Source organism: Somniosus microcephalus, chromosome 14, assembly GCF_052327205.1.
Source record: "Somniosus microcephalus isolate GS21.2 chromosome 14, FLI_Smic_1.0, whole genome shotgun sequence".
Lineage (NCBI taxonomy): Eukaryota > Metazoa > Chordata > Chondrichthyes > Squaliformes > Somniosidae > Somniosus > Somniosus microcephalus.
In genome coordinates, this window is record NC_141000.1 from 76,735,641 (window position 1) to 76,756,209 (window position 20,569).

Here is a 20,569-nt window from a genome sequence, read left to right on the forward strand (position 1 = left end):
CAACAGTAAGATTAAATTTTGCAAGGCAATCAAAAAATATTTTTGCAATTTCAAATGAAGGCAGTTTGAACCACATCCTAGATTTGAGATTATAAGTATCATAAATTCTATTTTAACTGCACTTCAGCATAATTATTTTAATATTAATGCTAGTCTGTCTGTATTGCATTGCACTCATTTATAATTGAGAAACACTAAAAGAACAAGTTTGATAAACAGAACTGATGGCACATAGCTGGCTGAGCCGTGGTGATCCTATTTGGTCTTTTGCTAAATATAGTTGCTGTTAATGTGTATCTGCCCTTGCTTGATTTCACTCTTGCCTAGCCAATCATAGCCAGAGCATCTCCAGCAATGGCTTCTCTTCCCACCCCTAACCATTACCTCTGGAGTCCTGCAAGGATCTATCCTTGGTTCCCTCCTCTTTCTCATCTACGTGCTGCCCCTCAGTGAAATCATCCAAATACATGGTGTCAGGCTCCACGCGTACGCTAATGACAGCCAGCTCTATCTCTCCACCACCTCTCTCGACCCTGCTTGTCTGACATTTAGTCCTGGATGAGCCGCAATTTCCTAAGGTAAACATTGGAAAGACCAAAGCCACAAACTCCATACCTTTGACACCAATTCCACCCCTCCCTGACCATTGTATCAGGTTGAAGCCAACTGTCCGCAATTTTCAAAGGGCGTTCGATATGGTGCCACACGAAAGGTTGTTGCTCAAGATAAGGGCTCATGGGTTGGGGGTAATACATTAGCATGGATAGAGGATTGGTTAAAGGACAGAAAATAGAGAGTAGGAATAATAATTTTCAGTTTGGCTAGTGGGGTGCCACAGAATCAGTGCTGGGGTCTCAGCTATTTACAATCTATATTAATGACCTAGATGAAGGGACCAAATGTAATGTATCCAGGTTTGCGGACGATACAAAGCTAGGTGGGACAGTAAGCTGTGACAAAGGACGGGAATTTCCCTGTCCAATGTGCTGGCAGCGAGGGCGCCCTGGAATGCATGAGGAACCATAAATTAATTCGCTGAGGGGCAGCAGCGGGCATGATGAAGTCACGCATGGGTCTATTTCAGCTGAGGTATTTAAAAGGAACACTGCAAAGATAACAATTGAAGGTTTGTGGAGGTGGGAGAAAGATTGGTTGCAGATAGAAATGGGTTCTCAATGTTCCAAAGCTGCCCCTCGCTTTAGTGATACCTCCCTGGACCTCCTGCTGCAAAGTTTAGGGCCCACAGGGAGGTTTTATTTCCTTCTGACGGGGGAAAAAAGCCAGCCTCAATTATTAAGATTGGCTAGATATAGCGGAGGAGGTCAGCAGCAGGAATGTGGTGGCACGCTCCTGGATACAATGCAGGAAGAGATTTAATGACCTCATGAGGGCAGGAAAGGTGAGTACAATGCCACATTCAACTACAGCCTGATGTCCTTGTCACCCCAACCCCCTCACTCTGCCTTGCCAATCCTACTCCTGCACATCACTCCTCACACCAACGTACCTTGCCGATGCACCCATCCCTCTCTGTCTATGTACTTCCTCACATCCCCATCTGACCATCCACCAGACACTCACCCTCATCTTAATGCAATGTCACACCTCACCCTCAGTCACCCTCAACAGTGTTGTCAATCCAGCCGTTCCACTCATTCCATGACTCTCACTCAAAGGTCTCTTGTTTTCCCCCTTGCAGGAGAAGAGAGCACAGAACACCAGGGAGAGGCAGAGAATAGGAGGTGGCCCTCCAGTCATAGCAACGCTTACAGCTGCAGAGGAGGAGGCACTTGAAATAAGTGGAGTGTCGGCGTGCATGGCGGTGGGAGATGGAGAGCTCTGATGACAGAATTAAATATCACACAAGCCACATGGCATACAACAGTCACTCGTGTTGACTTGATGTCAGCAGCCAGTGACATATGATCATGTTCACTTAAAACATTCTTGCCATGACAGTTCTAATTCATGTCTTTACTCTCCCACAGGCCCTTCAAGTGTCCAACAGGTGGTGGAGCCAGAGGAAGAGGACACCTCACAGGAGGTTGCTAACTCTGAGGGTGCACTGTCACAGGACGCATGCCCACCGTGCATCAGCGCAAATACACACACGTCGGCAGGACCATCAAGACACATAGTTGTGTTGTCACCTGGTGTCTCACAGATCACATGTGAGCAAGAGCAGATGGTGGAGACAGGAACAGCAATGGAGTCCTCGACGGAGGGCGCAGGACGCTCCAAGCTCTGCTCAGCTGGACACAGATGCTGAATCTTGGGGATCATCGACAAAGAGGTTGATTCTGGAGGAGCAGCAAAAAATGCATGAGGCTCTGGCAGGATTTCCAGCCGCAATGTGCACGCTTGCAGAGAGAATGGAGGAGTCCATCTCAAGCTTGACTGGCATGATGTCGCAGGCCTTAGCTATGATGTATTCGTCCAGGGAAAAGGTGATCACCTGCATGAAGATTCAAACTTGGCGCTCAAACGAGTGCATGCTTGCTCTCACCAACAGCTTGCACACTCTGAATTCCACCTTAACTAGGATGGATCAAAACTAGCCTTGGCCAATCATCGCCCCCACTGTTGTGCAGCAAAGTGCTCTCCAACTCATTGCTAACAGGGAAGTGCGGGTGGCCCATGAGAGGGATGATGGCGAGAGGGTTGATGGTGAGAGGCGACATAGAAGTGGGGACTCTGCTCAAAGCGCTTCCACATCTCACCCGTTGCCCTCCCCCTCTCAGTCAGTGCCCCACATGCTGCCTCCAGTCCTGATGGCTGAGTCTGCTCCTGCACAGGTGCAGGTGGAGCAGTCTTTGGCGGGGACCTCATGGGCTCCAGAATCCAGAGGACGTCGGCCAACAGCATCTGAGCAGTCAGAGCAGGGAAGTGAGCAGCCTGGCTCTACCTCTGCTGCAGCCACAGGGTTGCACGTCATAGGAGTTATAGGAAAAGGAAGTTGAACGATTATTAGATGCACAAGGGTATGCACATGTCTGTTTTAGACACAATAGTAAGTTATTGTAAGTTTTGATGCACATATAAAATTATTTCTTTGCACCACTTTCCAGTCTTGCCCATTTTTGCCTGCAGCTTGCCAACTGGCAATCTCAGTTCTGATGAATGGTAGGACAAGATTTAAATCTGAGCTAAGGATGTCTGTGAAAGCAGGGCTGCTTTGTTCCAGGGGCCGGGGGGGGGGGGCAAGTGTTCAGCATGTGGCTGCCAAATGGGTACAGTGGTGCAACCTAACTAAATGTTGCCATGATAAGTCCATCCTGGGTAGCTACGTGCGCTGCTGCTGTTAATGCTGATGCTCATCTTGGTTCTTGTCTGAGGTCCAAGATGAAACAAGTGGCAGCCATACTGATCTGATAATGACAGATTTAAAGTGGAGACCAGACGCAGAAACCTCCAAATTAGTGAGAGTGACCTCCAATGTAGTGAAAGTCACCTCCAAATTAGTAGAAATCACCTGCAAAGTACTGAAAGCAAACTCTCAGAACAAGTGCAGTGAGCAAAAGCCTTTCACTTAGGCAAGTAAGCAGGTGTGAGGCCTCTTTCTGCCTGTCATTTGTTCAGCCCCCTCAATTGCTGCTGTGCTCTCACCTTCTTTTCACTGGCGAGGTCCAGGAAGCTTGGGAAACCCATGGACCCACAGTGAAAGTTGAAAAACCCTGTTAAAAAACCTATTAACTACCTCTTAACTGCTTTCAATTGCTATAACCTGCCTCTCCCGAGGGGTTTTATTGCACGCTGCCGAACGTGCTCCAGTGAAATGCGGAAGTCGGCAGGTTGGAGCCAGCTTCCCGACGCAGTCAATTTCAGCACTTTTTACTACCCACCCGCTTCCAAAGCCACTCGCTGCTAGTAAAAGTTCCAGGCAGAGTTTGCAAAGAGATATAGCCAAGTTAAGTGAATGGGCAAGAAAGTGGCAGATGGAGTATAATGTGGGGAAATGTGAGGTTATTCACTTTGGTAGGAAGAATATAAAAACAGAATATTTTTTAAATGGGGAGAAACTATTAAATGTTGGTGTTTAGAGGGATTTGGGTGTCTTTGTACACAAAACACAAAGTTAATATGCAGGTACAGCAAGCAATTCGGAAGGCAAATGGTATACTGCCCTTTATTTTGAAGGGTTGGAGTACAAGAAGTCTTGCTGCAAATTGTGCAGGGCTTTGGTGAGACCACACCTGGAGTACTGTGTACAGTTTTGGTCTTCTTACCCAAGGAAGGATATACTTGCCTTGGAGGTGGTGAAACAACGGTTCACTAGGTTGATTTCTGGGATAAGAGGGTTGTCCTATGAGGAGAGATTAAGTAGATTGGGCCTATACTCTCTGGAGTTTAGAAGAATGAGAGGTGATCTCATTGAAACATAAGATTCTTGGAAGGCTTGACAGGGTAGATGCTGAGAGGCTGTTTCCCTGGCTAGAGAGTCTAGAACTAGGGGTCATAGTCTCAGGATAAGGGGTTGGCCATTTTGAATTGAGATGAGGAGAAATTTCTTCACTCAGCAGGTTGTGAATCCTTGGAATTCTCTACCCGAGAGGGCTGTAGATGCTCAGTCATTGAGTATATTCAAGGCTGAGATCGATAGATTTTTGGACTCTATGGGGATCAGGCGGGAAAATGGCGTTGAGGTTGAAGACCAGCCATAATCTTATTGAATGGCAGAGTAGGCTCGAGGGGCCATATGGCCTACTCCTACTCCTATTTCTTATATTCTTAACCTCGGTGTCCTATTTGACCCCTAGCTGAGGTTCCAATCCCATAATCCTCTCCATCACAAAAACTACCTACTTCCACCTCTGTATCATCATCTGCCTGCTTTCTCCTCTGCCTCGGCCTATCTACTGCTGATACCCTCACGCACAGCCTTTGTTACCCTCACGCACAGCCTTTGTTACCTCCAGACAAAACTAATCCAATGCTCTCCTGGCCAGCCTCCCATCCTCCATAAACTTCAGTTCATCCAAAACCCTGCTGCTTATCTCCTAACCCACACCAAACCCCACTTACCCATCATCCCAATGCTCACAACCTACATTGGCTCCCGGTCCCCCACGTTACGAAAATGCACTTGATTGGAGCACTACTGGACCTGCATAAGTTTCTGGGTTCAGCTCAATAACATGCCCTTGCCATCCCTAGTGCAGGAACGCCACTGTGAATAAGTGGGCATCCAAGATCAGCGAGAGCGAACTTGGGTGCTGCTGCAGGCCTTGCAGTAGCACTTAGTCCACAAACTTTAGGGCCCTCTGTGTACTGTAGAATATGACAGCCAGATGTTCGCCTATCCCTGCATCATTCTGATGAATCTATGCATCACCCAGAACCCTATATTTAAATATATTTTAAATCTTTACTGAGGGATGTCCACAGGAATCTTGGAATATTATACAACATATGTTATATTTTATGTTGGGGCTTATTTGAGGTATGCAAAATATTTGTAGCATTTCAAAAAAAGTGAAAATCTTCATTTAACTGTTTTGAGACTTGAAAGCACAAGCCCCTACCCATATACCTACCCCTGCATCTATTATAGTTTCAGATAAAGAAATAAAAATAGTAAATGGTAGAAATGCACAGCAAGACAAACACCACGTAAAAGAGAAAGATATGTTAACATTCTGAGTCAAACAAACTTACAGTTTTGCCTTCAGATGTTGATCAATCTACTGAATATTTCCAACATTCACCACTGTTCCCCTCACAACTTCAAGGTTTAGCTTGAAAACTTAGTTTATGTAAAGTTTATGATAGTATAAACTTTATGTCGTTTATTATATACTAGCTGGGGGGGCCCAGCGTTGCCAGGGCAATTTTGGGCCACGCGGTTTACGGCTGGGCACTGCTGCTCCCCCGCTCTGTGTCACTCTTTCCCTCCGTGAACCCCTCTCTCTCCCTCCCACTCTCTCTCCGTGCCCCTCTCTGTCCCTGCCCCTCTGTGTGTCCCCTCTGTCTCTCCCCCCGCCGTCTCTGTCCCTGCCCGTCTGTCCACTCTCTCTCTCTCTCTCCCTCCCTCTCTCTCACTCTCCTCTCCCCTCCCTCCCCCTCTCTCTCTCTCCCCCTGTCTCTCCCTGCTTTGCTCTCTGTCCCTCCCTCCCCTCTCCCTCCCTAGCGCCTCAGGCCCGGTGCCGTTGTGATAATTTGGGGCCAGGGGAAGGGCTTTGAAAACTGAGCCCGGCCGCGGTGGACGTGCGGGGCCTAGCGGTTGAGGCCCGGCCGGGCTCTGGGGCTGAGACGGACCCCAGCTGAGCTCCCGGTGCGGCAGGGTGCCATGGCGCGGTTAACGGCCGGCTGCTGACGCTCCCCCGCCCGCTCTGTGTCTCGGGCCGAGCAGTTGTGAGGCCCGGCCCGAGTAACTCCAACTCACCTCCCGCTCCCGGAGCTGCAATGTGGGGGTTTGTTTGGCTGGTGCTGTCGCTGTGGGGATGAAAAAAATGGCGGCGAAGTTTCGGGAGGCTGCAGGATTAGGCCCGCCCACAGACGGCGGATTGGTCAACCATCAGGTCACTGAACTGTAGGATTGATCAACCATCACGTCACTCAACGCTAATGAGCGGTAGGATTGGTCAACCGCTAATGAGCGGATTTTTGAACGTTTTTTGTATAGTGTCCGAACAATTTTTGTCTGACCAGAAAGTAAATACGCCTACAGGTAGACTATCCTTTATCCGAAAACCTCGGGACCAGCCGAGTTTCGGATAAAGGAGAATTTCGGATTTCGGAAGGTGGGTCGGCGGGTATCGTGCGCACGACTTACGCTGACGCTCAGCGTAAGTCAGTCGGGGTCGGCGGGGGTCGGGGCCGGCAGGGTACGCGGGGGGGGGTCGGCGGTTGTCGGGGCTGGCGGGGTCCGTGGGGGGGTCGGCGGTTGGCGGGGCTGGCGGGGTCGGCGGTTGTCGGGGCTGGCGGGGTCCGCGGGGGGGATCGGCGGTTGTCGGGGCTGGCGGGGTCGGCGGTTGTCGGGGCCGGCGGGGTCCGTGGGGGGGTCGGCGGTTGTCGGGGCTGGCGGGGTCGTGCGCACGACTTACCCTTTATCCGAACTTCCGGAACCCTCTAAAAACCGAAGGTTTTTTCGTTCAGCGTAAGTCGTACGCACGGCTTACGCTGAACGAAAAAACCTTCGGTTTTTAGAGGGTTTCGGTTTTCGGAAGTCCGGATAAAGGGTAGTCTACCTGTATTAGACTCCCCTAATGATAAGCTTTCTTTTGATATAACATGCGTGTAGGTACGCTCTATAACTTTTGAGTGTATAGCGGACAGACAGGCAAACCAACCGCTTTATATATATAGATTTAAAATTGATGTAATTAGTAATTAAGACTGTAGCAGCAGTGAGAGCAGCATCTATTACGGTGATAGCAATGTCCACATTTGCGTTGCTGAACTAATCCAAGACAAAAGATTGAGGAGATACAGCTAGATGATCTTGGGCGCAGAGAAGATAACTGGATGATTCTGTATAGAGGTGACAGACAGTGAGTGACAATGCCACTAGAATATGGTTGACAACAAAATAGAAAGTAAAAAAAAACCAGAAAAGTAGAAAAATAAATGGAGAAGCAACAATACACTTAAAAATAATCAGAGGGTAAGAGAAAATGTAGATAAAATGAAAAGGTAGCACAGCCAAAAAAAGTGAAGAATTTTAACACTTAATCTAGAATTTATTACAATTACAGAAAGACAAGGTGATTGAGAAAGTGTTAAATTCAGACACATAGCAAATGGGGCCTGCAGAGACTGGCATTACTGTGGATTGGCACTAGTCCAGCTTGTTTAAATTCCCTGTAGGTTCTCTGGCTAATGGGGCCTGTAAGCAGGAGTAAGGAGTGCACAGCTGCTAGGACTAGCTTTGCAGTGGATACTCCTAGTTATTAGTTTGAATTTTCACTAGTTGTAACTTTAATTGATGGAAATAAAACTTTCCTGTAGTCTGAGGAAACAATTAAGCCATTTGGTCTAGAGGAGAGTGTAGGATCAGATGTACTATGCACAGGAAATGTGACTTCATATAGTATTAAGTAATGCCTATATTGTCATATACATTGTTGACAATGGGGCCGGAAGGATTCTACACAGGATATTGTCTTCTTGTACGCATGGTCATCAGCCTGCTTCAAGTACTGACTACAGAATTTTTAAACTCCTTTCTTTCAACATTAGCTTAAACATTAACTCTGAGGACTACATAGCATTTTTACACTATATAAAGCGAAGCTAAAATTTTGTCTTCATTCTCTTTCCTCTTTAATAATCTGTAAAATGTTTTAGTAGGGCATGTGGTATTAAAAGGGATAATCTTGTACTTTACAGTGCAAAGTAAATTCTATATCCAATGGGCATTTGATTTTGGGCAGACAGTGTGATTGCGCTATCCACCGGTGTCCTCAGCAAGAGGCCCAAGCCATTTTGATAGTTGGGTCTCATCTGCAAAATCCTGGCGAGCTGCGAGCACTGAACAACACTCAGGCACAAGGAATCTGGCAACTTCTCACTGGAGCTAGTATAACTAAGGTACAAGAGCAAATAGAATACACTGAATGAGAAGCAGCAATTTGGCCCATTAAGCCCAGTTCTTCCACAGACAATGTACTATATGACCTACAATCAATGTATGAATTTTGCTTATAACAGTGGTGTGTGTATGTCATACAAAATTGATGAGCAGAAGAGTGACCATCCATTACTATGTGCCAGCATACAAACAAGCTATAATTGTAAACTCAAAATTAATAAATATTGTCGATTTACTTTAAACCTGTCAGATTGGCTAAGAACTCATTTTAGAACAGTTATAACGACAGCATTAAATTCTTGTGTAGGATAATTTACTAGAAAAAATATAATTCTTAAAACATCATTAATATTAAATTATTTATTGGGAAGAATATTTTATTGAGATTAAAATATGTACATTTTAAATGTGTTTGAAAGAGAGATATGTTAGTGAGATTACCTAAATGCAAACCTAACGACAGACTGCTAAGAATTCTGTTCAGGTTTCCATGCAGCATGAGAAAGTGATTAATGAATGACCTACACTATGATTATCACTAACGGGGAGCTTTTACTCATCAGATGAGACAAGTGAATAACCGAATCATTCACATGGTTAATCTGAATCCCAATTAAGATTCAGCTTTGATGCTCACAATATCTCCTGTTAAGTAAACAAGTGCAGCAGCATGTTGCTAACCAATTGATTGAACAGAATATCTAAAATGGGAGTTGTTAATTTACATAAATATAAAATGTTGAGCGTTATGGTTAACAACTTACTCTGAATTAATTTTTTTTTAAATAAAAGTAAACCGCTATTTATCTTTTCATTTGTTTTGTTTATATGCCAGATAATACATCTGATTATCATGTAAATTAAAAATGGTCGACATTTTTTGGTTTTGCTTCACGTAGGTCTATCTTCGAGTAGTTGGGTTGGATGGAGGAATAATATGCCATCTCTGCAGGAAATAACAATTTCAGGGAGAAAGTAATTGATTAAATATACTCAGGGGGTGAGCAGCATAAGAGGGGGAAAAATCAAACCAACAACAACATTTATAAGGGTAGGAAAAAGGAAAAGTCTCAGATAGAGGAGTAAAAAGAAAACAAAAATGATATTGACCAATGTGGAGGGAATAAAGCTGGAAGTCAGAGCTCAAGTAAGTGAAGCGTATTAGTGTTAGCATAATTTGGTTACTTATATGATTGCATTATAATTTATTTCGCACTAGAAGCAGGTTATCTTTGGCAAATTGTGTATGCGCTTCTGGCAGTGTACATGTCTATTCAGGGAAAACCAAGGGATACTCTGAAGAGTTCAATCATGCAGAGAAAATGAATAATCACAGGTGAGCACTTCAAACCTGTCAAATCTTATTTACTGTTAACATTTTTTGTCTGTATGAGTGTTTAAAATATTGGCTTAGAAATTTGTAGTGTTTGCGCTGGCCGTTGAGGTTCGTTTTGGCAAAAAAAAATGGCGGCTGCCTTACTTTCGCCCACTGTCGGTGGGTCCTGCGCGGTTGCCTTTTTCGGCTGGGGGGCAGCGTTACCAATGTCCGTGCTCACGAGCGATATGGAGATTATGTAGATCGTGACGTCAGTGAGTGTGCAATGCTCACCGACGTTGATATGCCATTTTGGAGTGTACAGCCCAACTTACCGGCCTATGTTAATTACGACCAGCTGACCAAGCGTTCACAGGCAGGAAAGAGCCTCCGGCAGCATTATTTAAAGGGATCATCAGCAACAACTTGCAGCTGATATGTTTGTTCAGTTTGACTGGCTCTGTGGAACTTTCTGCAACTCTAGCAGCTTTATAAACTTCTTTCAAGGCCTAAGGTGAAAGGGAATGTTGCTGCAAGTGGAGAGAGCCTTCATTCTTATTTAAAGGCTTCTGCTCACAACACTTGCTCACAGTCATGGGGGCTCTACTGGCAGACCCCCTTGCACTCGAGTATCTTTGGAAGAGGGAGTGGAGGCAGCGAAGAAGAGGAGAAGATGTGTGCAGAGGGAGGAGGAGTAGGGCTCTCACCAGGAGGTCTTACCCACCTAGGGTTTTCAGAGAGCACTTCCTTATCTTCAGTTAAGAAGCGAGGAGCAATGTATTAGGAGGCTCCGCTTCACCAAGGAGCTGGTCACAGAGCTCTGTCACTTCCTGCAACCAGACCTGCAGCCTCAGAGCAGGATGACCACGGCTCTCCCAGTGGCCCTCAATTTCTTCGCCAGCAGATCCTTCCAGCCAGCAGCAGGTGACATAGCCAACATCTCCCAGTTTGCTGTCCATCTGTGCATCCGGGAGGTCACAGAGGCTCTCTACTCCAGGAGAAGGGACTATGTTGTCTTCTCTCTGAGCTGAGAGAAGCAGGAGTGTGCATGTGGCTTTGCCAGGATAGCGGGCTTCCCCATAGTGCAGGGCGCCATTGTCTGCGCCCATGTGGCTTTACGGGCATCGCATAACAATTCTGAGATCTTCCGTAACCGCAAAGGCTACCACTCACTTAATGTGCAGTTGTTGTGCGACCACGCCCAGCGCATCCTGATGGTCAATGCTATCCTGGCAGCAGTCATGATGCCTCAATCTTCCAGCCACCATGTCAAACCTGAGGGTGACAAGGGATATCCGCTCTGCACCTGCTCATGACTCCCTTCCGCAACCCCAACACGCAAGCCCAGCACTCGTACAATGAAAGCAATGCTGCCACCAGGAACATCATCGAGCAGACCACCGGGCTGCTAAAGCAACGGTTCCGCTACCTTGATGACTCGGGAGGAGCCCTCCAGTACTCGGCGGAATGGGTGTCCCATTTCGTGGTTGTCTGCTGCATGCTCCACAACTTGGCCATCATTAGGAAGAGGAGGTAGGCAGCAAATCCCCCTTCGGCACGGGCTGCCCATGAACACCTCATCAGACTCCGATTCCAGTGAATGAAACCCCAGATCCCCGTTGCTCAACACATCCCCATTATACCATCCCTCTGTTACGGAATATCACTGGGTCCTCCTGGGCACAAAGCTGAAAGCTACCACAAAACAAACATTCCAAACAAAATTAATAAATTTATCACTATTCAATTCACGTTACAATATCAACTAATCACCACTGTGTAATTCCCTTACTGCCCATCATTCCTGTGCCCTTTCCTACTCTGGTGCTCCTACACAGTGCTCCCCCAGTGGCAGCAGCTTGGCTGGTGGAAGATTGCTGAGTTTCCGTACTTCAGATGGACTTGCAGGACGACCTCAGCCAGCTGTGGACCTAGAAGGCCCGGCTGTAGACTGCACCACCTCGGCATGGGTGGCAGCCGTCTGGGCTAGCTGGCTGACGGGCAGCGGCAAGGGCAATGGCAGACTGGCAGTGGTGGGAATAGGAATGCTGTCATCCTGAGAGGACAGCAGGTTCCTGTTCCACAGACCCACTGCTACTCCCCCAGGGCAGCACCCTAGCATTCCTAGCAATTTGTTGGAGGACAGATTGCTGGCCTGCTGCGACACCCTGCAAGCCCCTTTCAACACTGGTAAACCCAGCCACGATGACAGCAGTTTGAGCTTGCGTGACAGCAAGCAGAGACTGCAGGAGAGCGGTCTGCACTCCCACTGCAGCACTGAGACGTTGGGTCGCTTCTGCCTGTGCTGCAATGGCAGCCGCGACATCGCCCATCACATGACATGTTGGGTCGACAAGGTCGCTCTTGTAGTTGTCCATCTCCAGCCTGGAAATCATGGGCTCCAAGCTCTGCGCAAAGCCCCGTCCAATGTTGGAGCAGGAATCCTCCATGCTCCTTCAAATTGCCAAGAGGCTCTCTGGCAGGCTTGCCATTGCACCTAGCAATTTGGTGTGCATGCCCATCACCTTTCTTCTGAAGCCCGCCCCATCGAGGTCCTCATCTGAGTTATGTGCAGCAGAACTCACACACGAACTCAACCTCTGGGGAGCTGGCCCGCAAGCTACCCTTTCCCCCGGCCTGGCTGCAGTCCACTCGTGCCCGGACCTTCACCATGTGCAGATCCTGCATCTAAACTACCCTCTAAATTTTGTGCAGCGTCAGTTTCTGAGCTGGTGTCTGCGAGTGTCAGATGCAGTGACGGTGTGCCGCCTTCTTCTCCTTCACTCTCCTCCATTGCTTCGGGAACAGGCTGTGCGGTTGACGGATCTTGATCATTGGAAAGCAGAAAGACACAAGAGTTGGGTTCTGGTGAGTGGACGGGGGAAAAGAAAGAAAGGGAGAAAGAAAGACTTGCATTTATATAGCGCCTTTCACGTCCACCAGACGTCTCAAAGCGCTTTACAGCCAATGAAGTACTTTTGAAGTGTAGTGGCTGTTGTAATGTAGGAAACATGGCAGCCAATTTGAGCACAGCAAGCTCCCACAAACAGCAATGTGATAATGACCAGATAATCTGTTTTAGTGATGTTGATTGAGGGATAAATATTGGCCAGGACACCGGGAATAACTTCCCTGCTCTTCTTCAAAATAGTGCCATAGGATTTTTTACATCCACCAGAGAGCAGACTGGTTTAATGTCTCATCCAAAATACGGCACCTCTGACAGTGCAGCACTCCCTCAGTACTGCACTGTAGTGCCAGTCTAGATTTTTGTGCTCAAGTGAGTGGTCAAATACATGGCAGATGCAGTATAACGTGCATAAATGTGAAGTTATCCACTTCGGTAGGAAAAACAGAAAGGCAGAGTATTATTTAAATGGTGTTAGACTGGGAAATGTTGATGTACAGAGGGACTTGGGTGTCCTTGTATACCAGTCACTGAAAGCAAACATGCAGGTGCAGCAAGCAGTTAGGAAGACAAATTGTATGTTGGCCTTCATTGCAAGAGGATTTGAGTACAGGAGCAAGGGTGTCTTACTACAGTTATACAGGGCCTTGGTGAGACCACACCTGGAGTATTGTGTGCAGTTCTGGTCTCCTTACCTAAGAAAGGATATACTTGCCATAGAGGGAGTGCAGCGAAGGTTCACCAGACTGATTCCTGGGATGGCAGGACTGTCATATGAGCAGAGATTGGGTCGACTAGGCTTGTATTCACTAGAGTTTAGAAGAATGAGAGGGGATCTCATTGAACCGTATAAAATTCTGACAGGGCTAGACAGACTGGATGCAGGGAGGATGTTTCCCCTGGCTGGGGGGTCTAGAACGAGGGGTCACAGTCTCGGATACGGCGTAGGACATTTAGGACTGAGAGGAGGAGAAATTTCTTCACTCAGGAGGGTGGTGAACTGGTGGAATTCTCTACCACAGAAGGCCGTGGAGGCCAAGTCACTGAATATATTTAAGGAGGAGATAGATTTCTAGACACAAAAGGCATCGTGGCATGGGAAGAGAGCAGGAATATGGTATTGAGATAGAGGATCAGCCATGATCATATTGAATGGCGGAGCAGGGCCGAATGGCCTACTCCTGCTCCTATTTTTCTATGTTTCTAAATCTCTGGAGTGGGACTTGAACCCACAACCGTCTAACTCAAAGGCGAGGGTGCTTCCCACTGAGCCACAGCTGACACCTATTTATGGGGAAAGAGGGGCTAGAAATGTTGCATAATAGACCTATATTATCCACATAGGATAGTTCAGTTCTAAATATGGAGGGACAATCTAACACTTTTATTTTTACCTTTCTATTTAACTATCTAAGTCATTATTGGCATTATTTCTGTACAGTATAATGCTTTCTACAATTTGTTCAACACATTCCATTTTTCTCATTTCACCTCCTTTTTGAAGTTTGGTGCATTATAAAATACAAGTTTGCACTCCATAGCTCCCTAACTTCCATTTTGCTATTTATTGGGGTACAGAAATTACCAACTAGTAATTTCTTCCTTTTATCAAAAGGCGAGTCTGCTACCCACTGAGCCATAGCTGCCACTTAAGAAGCAAGATATCCATGCATATAGCATCAGCAGCTTGTAAGTGAGAAGAGATTGTGGGATGAGGTGGAAGTGGGATGTGAGAAGCAGTAGGAATGAGCATACCGTTATTGTCCCCAAGGGCTTCTACTTCGCCCACTGCCACTTCCCCGCCAATGATGTCGAGCACGCTCTCCTCCAGTTGGCACAAGGCCTGTATTGCGGCTTGGCCGCCTCCCTTCTGCCGCTGTTCACGGCGATTGTGAGCCACCTTGGCCTGCAAGAGAAAGGGAAGTGTGTCAGTGAGTGTAGTGCAATGAGTTTGGGTGATGTGCCTGTCATAGTTGAATAGCTGTCAATGTGTGCAAGGTGAGAGATGTGAGTGTTGCAGCAGTGGTAAGGTTGTGAGGGTGAAGTGAAGCTATGATTGTGAGGTATGAGTGGTGATAGGTAGAGATTGTTGGTAGGTGAGTGATGGGGGTGTGGTGCATTGAGCAGTGTGCGAGGCTGGTGGTGCAGATGGTGTGATATGGCATTTACTGAACCCTTCACTCACCTTGGGCTGCCTTGTGAGGTTATTAAACTTCTTGTGGCACTGGATCCATGTCTGGGGACCGCACTGATGACCGTCACGTACGCAGATATCTCTTGCCAGAGCCTCTCTCAATGTATGGGCTGATGTTTTCCTGCCAATCTGTGGGAACAGTACAGCCCGCCTCCTTTCCACGGCCACCACCAGTACCTCCAGAACCGCATCTGAGAATCTTTGGGCTCGTTCTCTTTGCTGGTGCTTGGCCATATTTTCCAACTTCAGGTCCGATTCCAATTTGAACTCCAACTACAATGATAATGAGGTGCTGCTGAATCAAAGCACTTCCCCATTAAGTAGTGGAAAAAGCCTCTGTGATGAAATATATTCCATTCATCACTGCCTGTTTTCTGTGTCTTGTAACTGCCTGCTTTCTGTGTCTTTTCCCTTCCCCCAGTCCTCATGTATTATGTATTGGAATGTGCTGGAACTGGTTGTGTGCAGGGCTCCGCCCATACCTGGCTCCTTTGTAATCTAAGTTCAGTCGGGCATCAGCCTCCTGAAGGGAGACATCTCTCTATTTTACGTGTTATGTTCTGAGTTAATAAAAGCCTTACTTTTGTTCTGCTAACTTCGAGTCTCGGAATAATTGAGGCACATCAATTTTATTAACTCAATTTTCAACACTATGGATCAACTCCTGAAACCCGAACGTTTGGATTTGGATCAACATGCTCCGGACGCATCAGCACGCTTCGGACACTGGTTTGACTGTATGGAATTCTTCCTGGACAATTCCGCAGCCGTCAAAGACGCTACGGACACTGCGAAGATGAGACTCGGAATGCTACGGAATTGGGTAAGCCACCGGGTTTACCCCCTCATCCAAGACGCCGATACGTACCTGGCCGCCTGCAACACCTTAAAGGCGCATTACCAGCAGCCTACGAATGAGGTGTATGCTAGGCATCTACTCGCTACTCGCGCACAGCGACCTGGGGAATCGGTGGAGGAGTTCCTAAACATCCTGAAAAAGCTTGGCAAGGACTGTAAGTGCCGAGATGTAAAAGCCGCAGTGTACACCGACGAGCTTGTTCGCGATGCCTTTATCACAGGCCTCAGCTCCACTCACATCCGGCAAAGACTGCTGGAAAAAACGGAGTTGGACCTGAAACAGGCTGCGGACACCGCGCGGTCCCTGGAGATGGCCCAGAGAAACTCGGACGCCTACTCTTCAGCCCGCGCCGCCCACGCCGCCACGTGTGCGCCACCATCTTGGAAGGCATCTTCCCCGCCCGGCAGCCCGACACCGGCAGGGCCCCGCTCTCCCCCCAGAAGCCCTACGACAGCCGCGACGCGTCAAGGACCCAACTGCTACTTCTGCGGGCAGCCAAAGCACACCAGAAACCTGTGCCCGGCGAAAGGCACCACCTGCTTTAAGTGCGGTAAGAAGGGGCACTTCGGGAAGGTGTGCAGAGGGAACCCCGCCGGAAAACCAACCGCCGGAAAACCCGCCACCGCCGCGTGTGCGCCGTGGGAGCGGCCATCTTGGACGCCATCTTGCCCGACCTCGTGGGGTCCGCCATCTTATGAGCAGACAGCATGGACGCCATCTTGTCTCGATCAGGGCCCTACAGTGGCATCGGTCACAGTGGACCAGACCAGGCCGCATCCGCTATCCAAATCAATGGTGGACATCGAGGTAAACGGGTGCCGGGTTAAATGCTTAATTGACAGTGGAAGCACGGAGAGTTTTATCCACCCTGAACTGGCACAACAACTCTCCCTAAAGGTGGTCCCTGCTCAGGGTACCATCTCTATGGCCGATAAAACCCAGACATCGACCATTCTGGGTTACTGCACGGTACAATTGTGCGTTAACGGAACTGTATATGATAATTTTAAAGTATTAATCATGAAGAATCTATGTGCGAGCGTGATCTTGGGTTTGGATTTCCAGTGCAACCACCAAAGCATCACGCTCAAGTACGGTGGGTCCCAGCCGCCCCTCACAGTGTGCGGTCTGGCTACCCTGAAGGTAAAGCCGCCTTCGCTATTCGCGAACCTTACCCCTAACTGCCGGCCAATAGCGACCAAAAGCAGGAGGTACAGCTGGGAGGACAGGCGGTTTATCGCGACCGAGGTAGACAGGCTCCTGAAAGAGCGCATTATTGAACACAGCAACAGCCCGTGGCGCGCCCAAGTGGTAGTGGTAAGGGGTAGCGAAAAGAAACGGATGGTGATCGACTATAGTCAAACGATCAACAGGTACACCCTACTAGACGCCTACCCGCTACCCCGCATATCAGAAATGGTGAACCAAATCGCCCAATACCGGGTGTTCTCCACCATCGACCTCAAGTCAGCATACCACCAGCTCCCTATCAGACCAGAGGACCGCCCGTACACCGCCTTCGAGGCGAACGGACGCCTCTACCAATTCCTCAGAGTCCCCTTTGGGGTGACGAACGGGGTCTCGGTCTTTCAGAGGGAGATGGATCGCATGGTCGATGACCACCACTTGCAGGCAACCTTCCCCTACCTCGACAACGTCACCATCTGCGGTCACAACCAGCAGGATCATGACTCGAACCTCGAGAGGTTCCTGAAAACCGCACAAAAACTCAACCTCACCTATAACGGTGGCATAGTGGTTAGCACTGTTGCCTCACAGCGCCAGGGACCCGGGTTCGAATCCAGCCTCGGGCGACTGTCTGTGTGGAGTTTGCACATTCTCCCCGTGTTTGCGTGGGTTTACTCCGGGTGCTCCGGTTTCCTCCCACAGTCCAAAGATGTGCGGGTTAGGTTGATTGGCTATGATAAATTGACCCTTAGTGTTGGGGGGATTAAATACGTGGGGTTACGGGGATAGGGTGGGATATGTGTTGGTGTAGGGGTTACGGGGATCAGGTGGGATATGTGTCGGTGCAGGCTCGATGGGCCGAAATGGCCTCTATCTGCACTGTGTGGTTTCTGTGATTCTGTGATAACGAGGACAAGTGCGTTTTCAACACCACGCGCCTCTGCATACTGGGCAGCGTGGTGGAGAATGGGGAAATCGGACCAGACCCCGACCGATTGCGCCCCCTACGGGAGCTGCCCCTGCCCAACACTCCCAAAGCCCTGAAAAGGTGCCTGGGGTTATTTTCTTACTATTCCCAATGGGTCCCCAACTACTCCGACAAAGCCCGCCCCCTCTTGAAAGCATCCTCTTTTCCGCTCTCTGCTGAGGCCCACGCCGCCTTCAAAAGCATTAAGCAGGATATTGAGCGGGCCACGCTACAGGCAGTGGACGAGAACACTCCATTTCAAGTGGAAAGTGATGCGTCCAACTTCGCCTTGGCGGCCACCCTCAACCAGGCGGGGCGGCCCGTAGCTTTCTTCTCGAGGACCCTCCAAGGCCCCGAGATCAGACACTCCTCCGTGGAAAAGGAGGCCCAAGCCATCGTGGAGGCAGTGCGCCACTGGCGCCACTACCTAGCCGGCAAACACTTCACCCTACTTACCGACCAGCGGTCGGTAGCGTTTATGTTCAACAATAATCAGAGGGGGAAGATTAAAAATGATAAGATTCTTAGGTGGCGGATCGAGCTCTCCACTTTCGAGTACGACATCATTTACCGGCCAGGGGCCCTTAACGAATCCCCTGACGCCCTCTCACGAGGGATGTGTGCCAGCGCCACCGAGGATCGGCTACAGACCCTCCACAACGACCTCTGCCACCCAGGGGTCACGCGGCTGTTCCACTTCATAAAGTCCCGTAACTTACCCTACTCGATTGAGGAAGTTCGGTCTCTGACCAGGAACTGCCGCACTTGCGCTGAGTGCAAGCCTCGGTTCTACCGCCCAGATAGAGCCCACTTAATCAAAGCTACACGGCCCTTCGAGCGGCTCAGCTTAGATTTCAAGGGCCCCCTCCCGTCCGTCGACCGCAATGTTTACTTCCTGAACATTGTGGACGAATACTCCCGTTTCCCATTCGCCTTCCCCTGCCCAGACATGACCAGCGCCACGGTCATTAAATGCCTCAACAGCCTGTTCGGTATGCCGAGCTATATCCACACGGATAGGGGGGCGTCCTTCATGAGTGAAGAGCTACGCCAGTACATGCTGTCCAAGGGGATCGCCACGAGCCGTACCACCAGCTACAACCCCCGGGGTAACGGCCAGGTGGAGCGAGAGAACGGGACAGTGTGGAAAGCAGTCACTCTAGCTCTAAGGACCAAGGGCCTCCCTATCTCCCGCTGGCAGGAAGTCCTCTCGGATGTGCTCCATTCGATACGGTCGCTATTGTGTACGGCCACTAATGCCACGCCTCATGAACGAATGTTTGTCTTCCCTCGGAAATCCACCTCAGGCGTATCCATGCCGTCATGGCTCTCCACCCCAGGTCCGGTACTCGTGCGAAGGCATGTGAGGGGCCACAAGACGGACCCTCTCGTGGAGCCAGTACACCTACTCCACGCCAACCCCCAATACGCATATGTCTGGCACGCCGACGGAAGGGAGGACACCGTGTCCATAAAAGACGTCGCCCCAGCCGGCATCGACAACAACCACGGCAATAGCAGCGACGACGATCACAGCAACCCTTACCCACCCACTATTCTTTCATCACCCCCGGAAGAACATCGACCAACGGCACCCCCACCAACTACCCCTTCAACAACCCCGGCGGCACCCCCGGCAGAGACCCAGGAGGCTACCGGGGACACCCAGCCGACACCCGCGGCACCACAACAGCCACGTCGGTCGCAGAGGACTATCAAACCCCCGAACAGACTAAATCTATAGAAGGGGTGAATGTGATGAAATATATTCCATTCATCACTGCCTGTTTTCTGTGTCTTGTAACTGCCTGCTTTCTGTGTCTTTTCCCTTCCCCCAGTCCTCATGTATTATGTATTGGAATGTGCTGGAACTGGTTGTGTGCAGGGCTCCGCCCATACCTGGCTCCTTTGTAATCTAAGTTCAGTCGGGCATCAGCCTCCTGAAGGAAGAGATCTCTCTATTTTACGTGTTATGTTCTGAGTTAATAAAAGCCTTACTTTTGTTCTGCTAACTTCGAGTCTTGGAATAATTGAGGCACATCAGCCTCAGCCAAACATTTCTTGCAATTAGACTGCACCCAATACTGGCCCACCTGCTGAGCACTAAGCCGAAGAAGAAGAAGAAGAGAAGAAGCCAATCAGCAAAATGAGCACTCAGTACCTGGACCACTTTGACCCAGTGCAGCTAATAGCACTGGGCCATGACACCGCCCGTTTTCAGGCCCGATCCAATTTCTAGGCCATAGTCTCTTTCTGTGTGTTTCTGGGCCTATTTCGCTGGAGTAGAGTATGGTAAGATGAGATTTAATAGAGGTTTTTAAAATTATAAAGAGTTTTGTTCAGACAAATAGGGAAAGACTACTCCCTCTGGCTGGGAAGTGAAACAAGGGGTCATCCATTTGTCACTAAGAAAGTGAGGAGAGCATTTAGGATAAATTTATTGATGCACAGAGTTGCAAAAAGTATGGAATGCTTTGCCACAGTGGGTGCTTGGCATCTTTTAAGAGTAAAGCAGATACATTTTTGAAGCAGAGGTACAGGATGTTTTCAACAACATTTTGAGAACAGATAAAAAAACAAGAAACATACACACAAGAAAACAAGAGAG

At 48.7% G+C, this 20,569-nt stretch overlaps 1 protein-coding gene across 1 annotated transcript in view; it reads right to left on the reverse strand.

Annotated features, from left to right (window-relative positions):
• nme7 (NME/NM23 family member 7) overlaps positions 1–20,569 on the reverse strand; it is a 234,253-nt gene that overhangs the window by 32,417 nt on the left and 181,267 nt on the right. Inside the window, exon 10 of the mRNA XM_086006730.1 lies at positions 14,509–14,659. Coding sequence (XP_085862856.1) covers positions 14,509–14,659 — 151 coding nt within the window. The remainder of the gene's footprint in view (positions 1–14,508; positions 14,660–20,569) is intronic.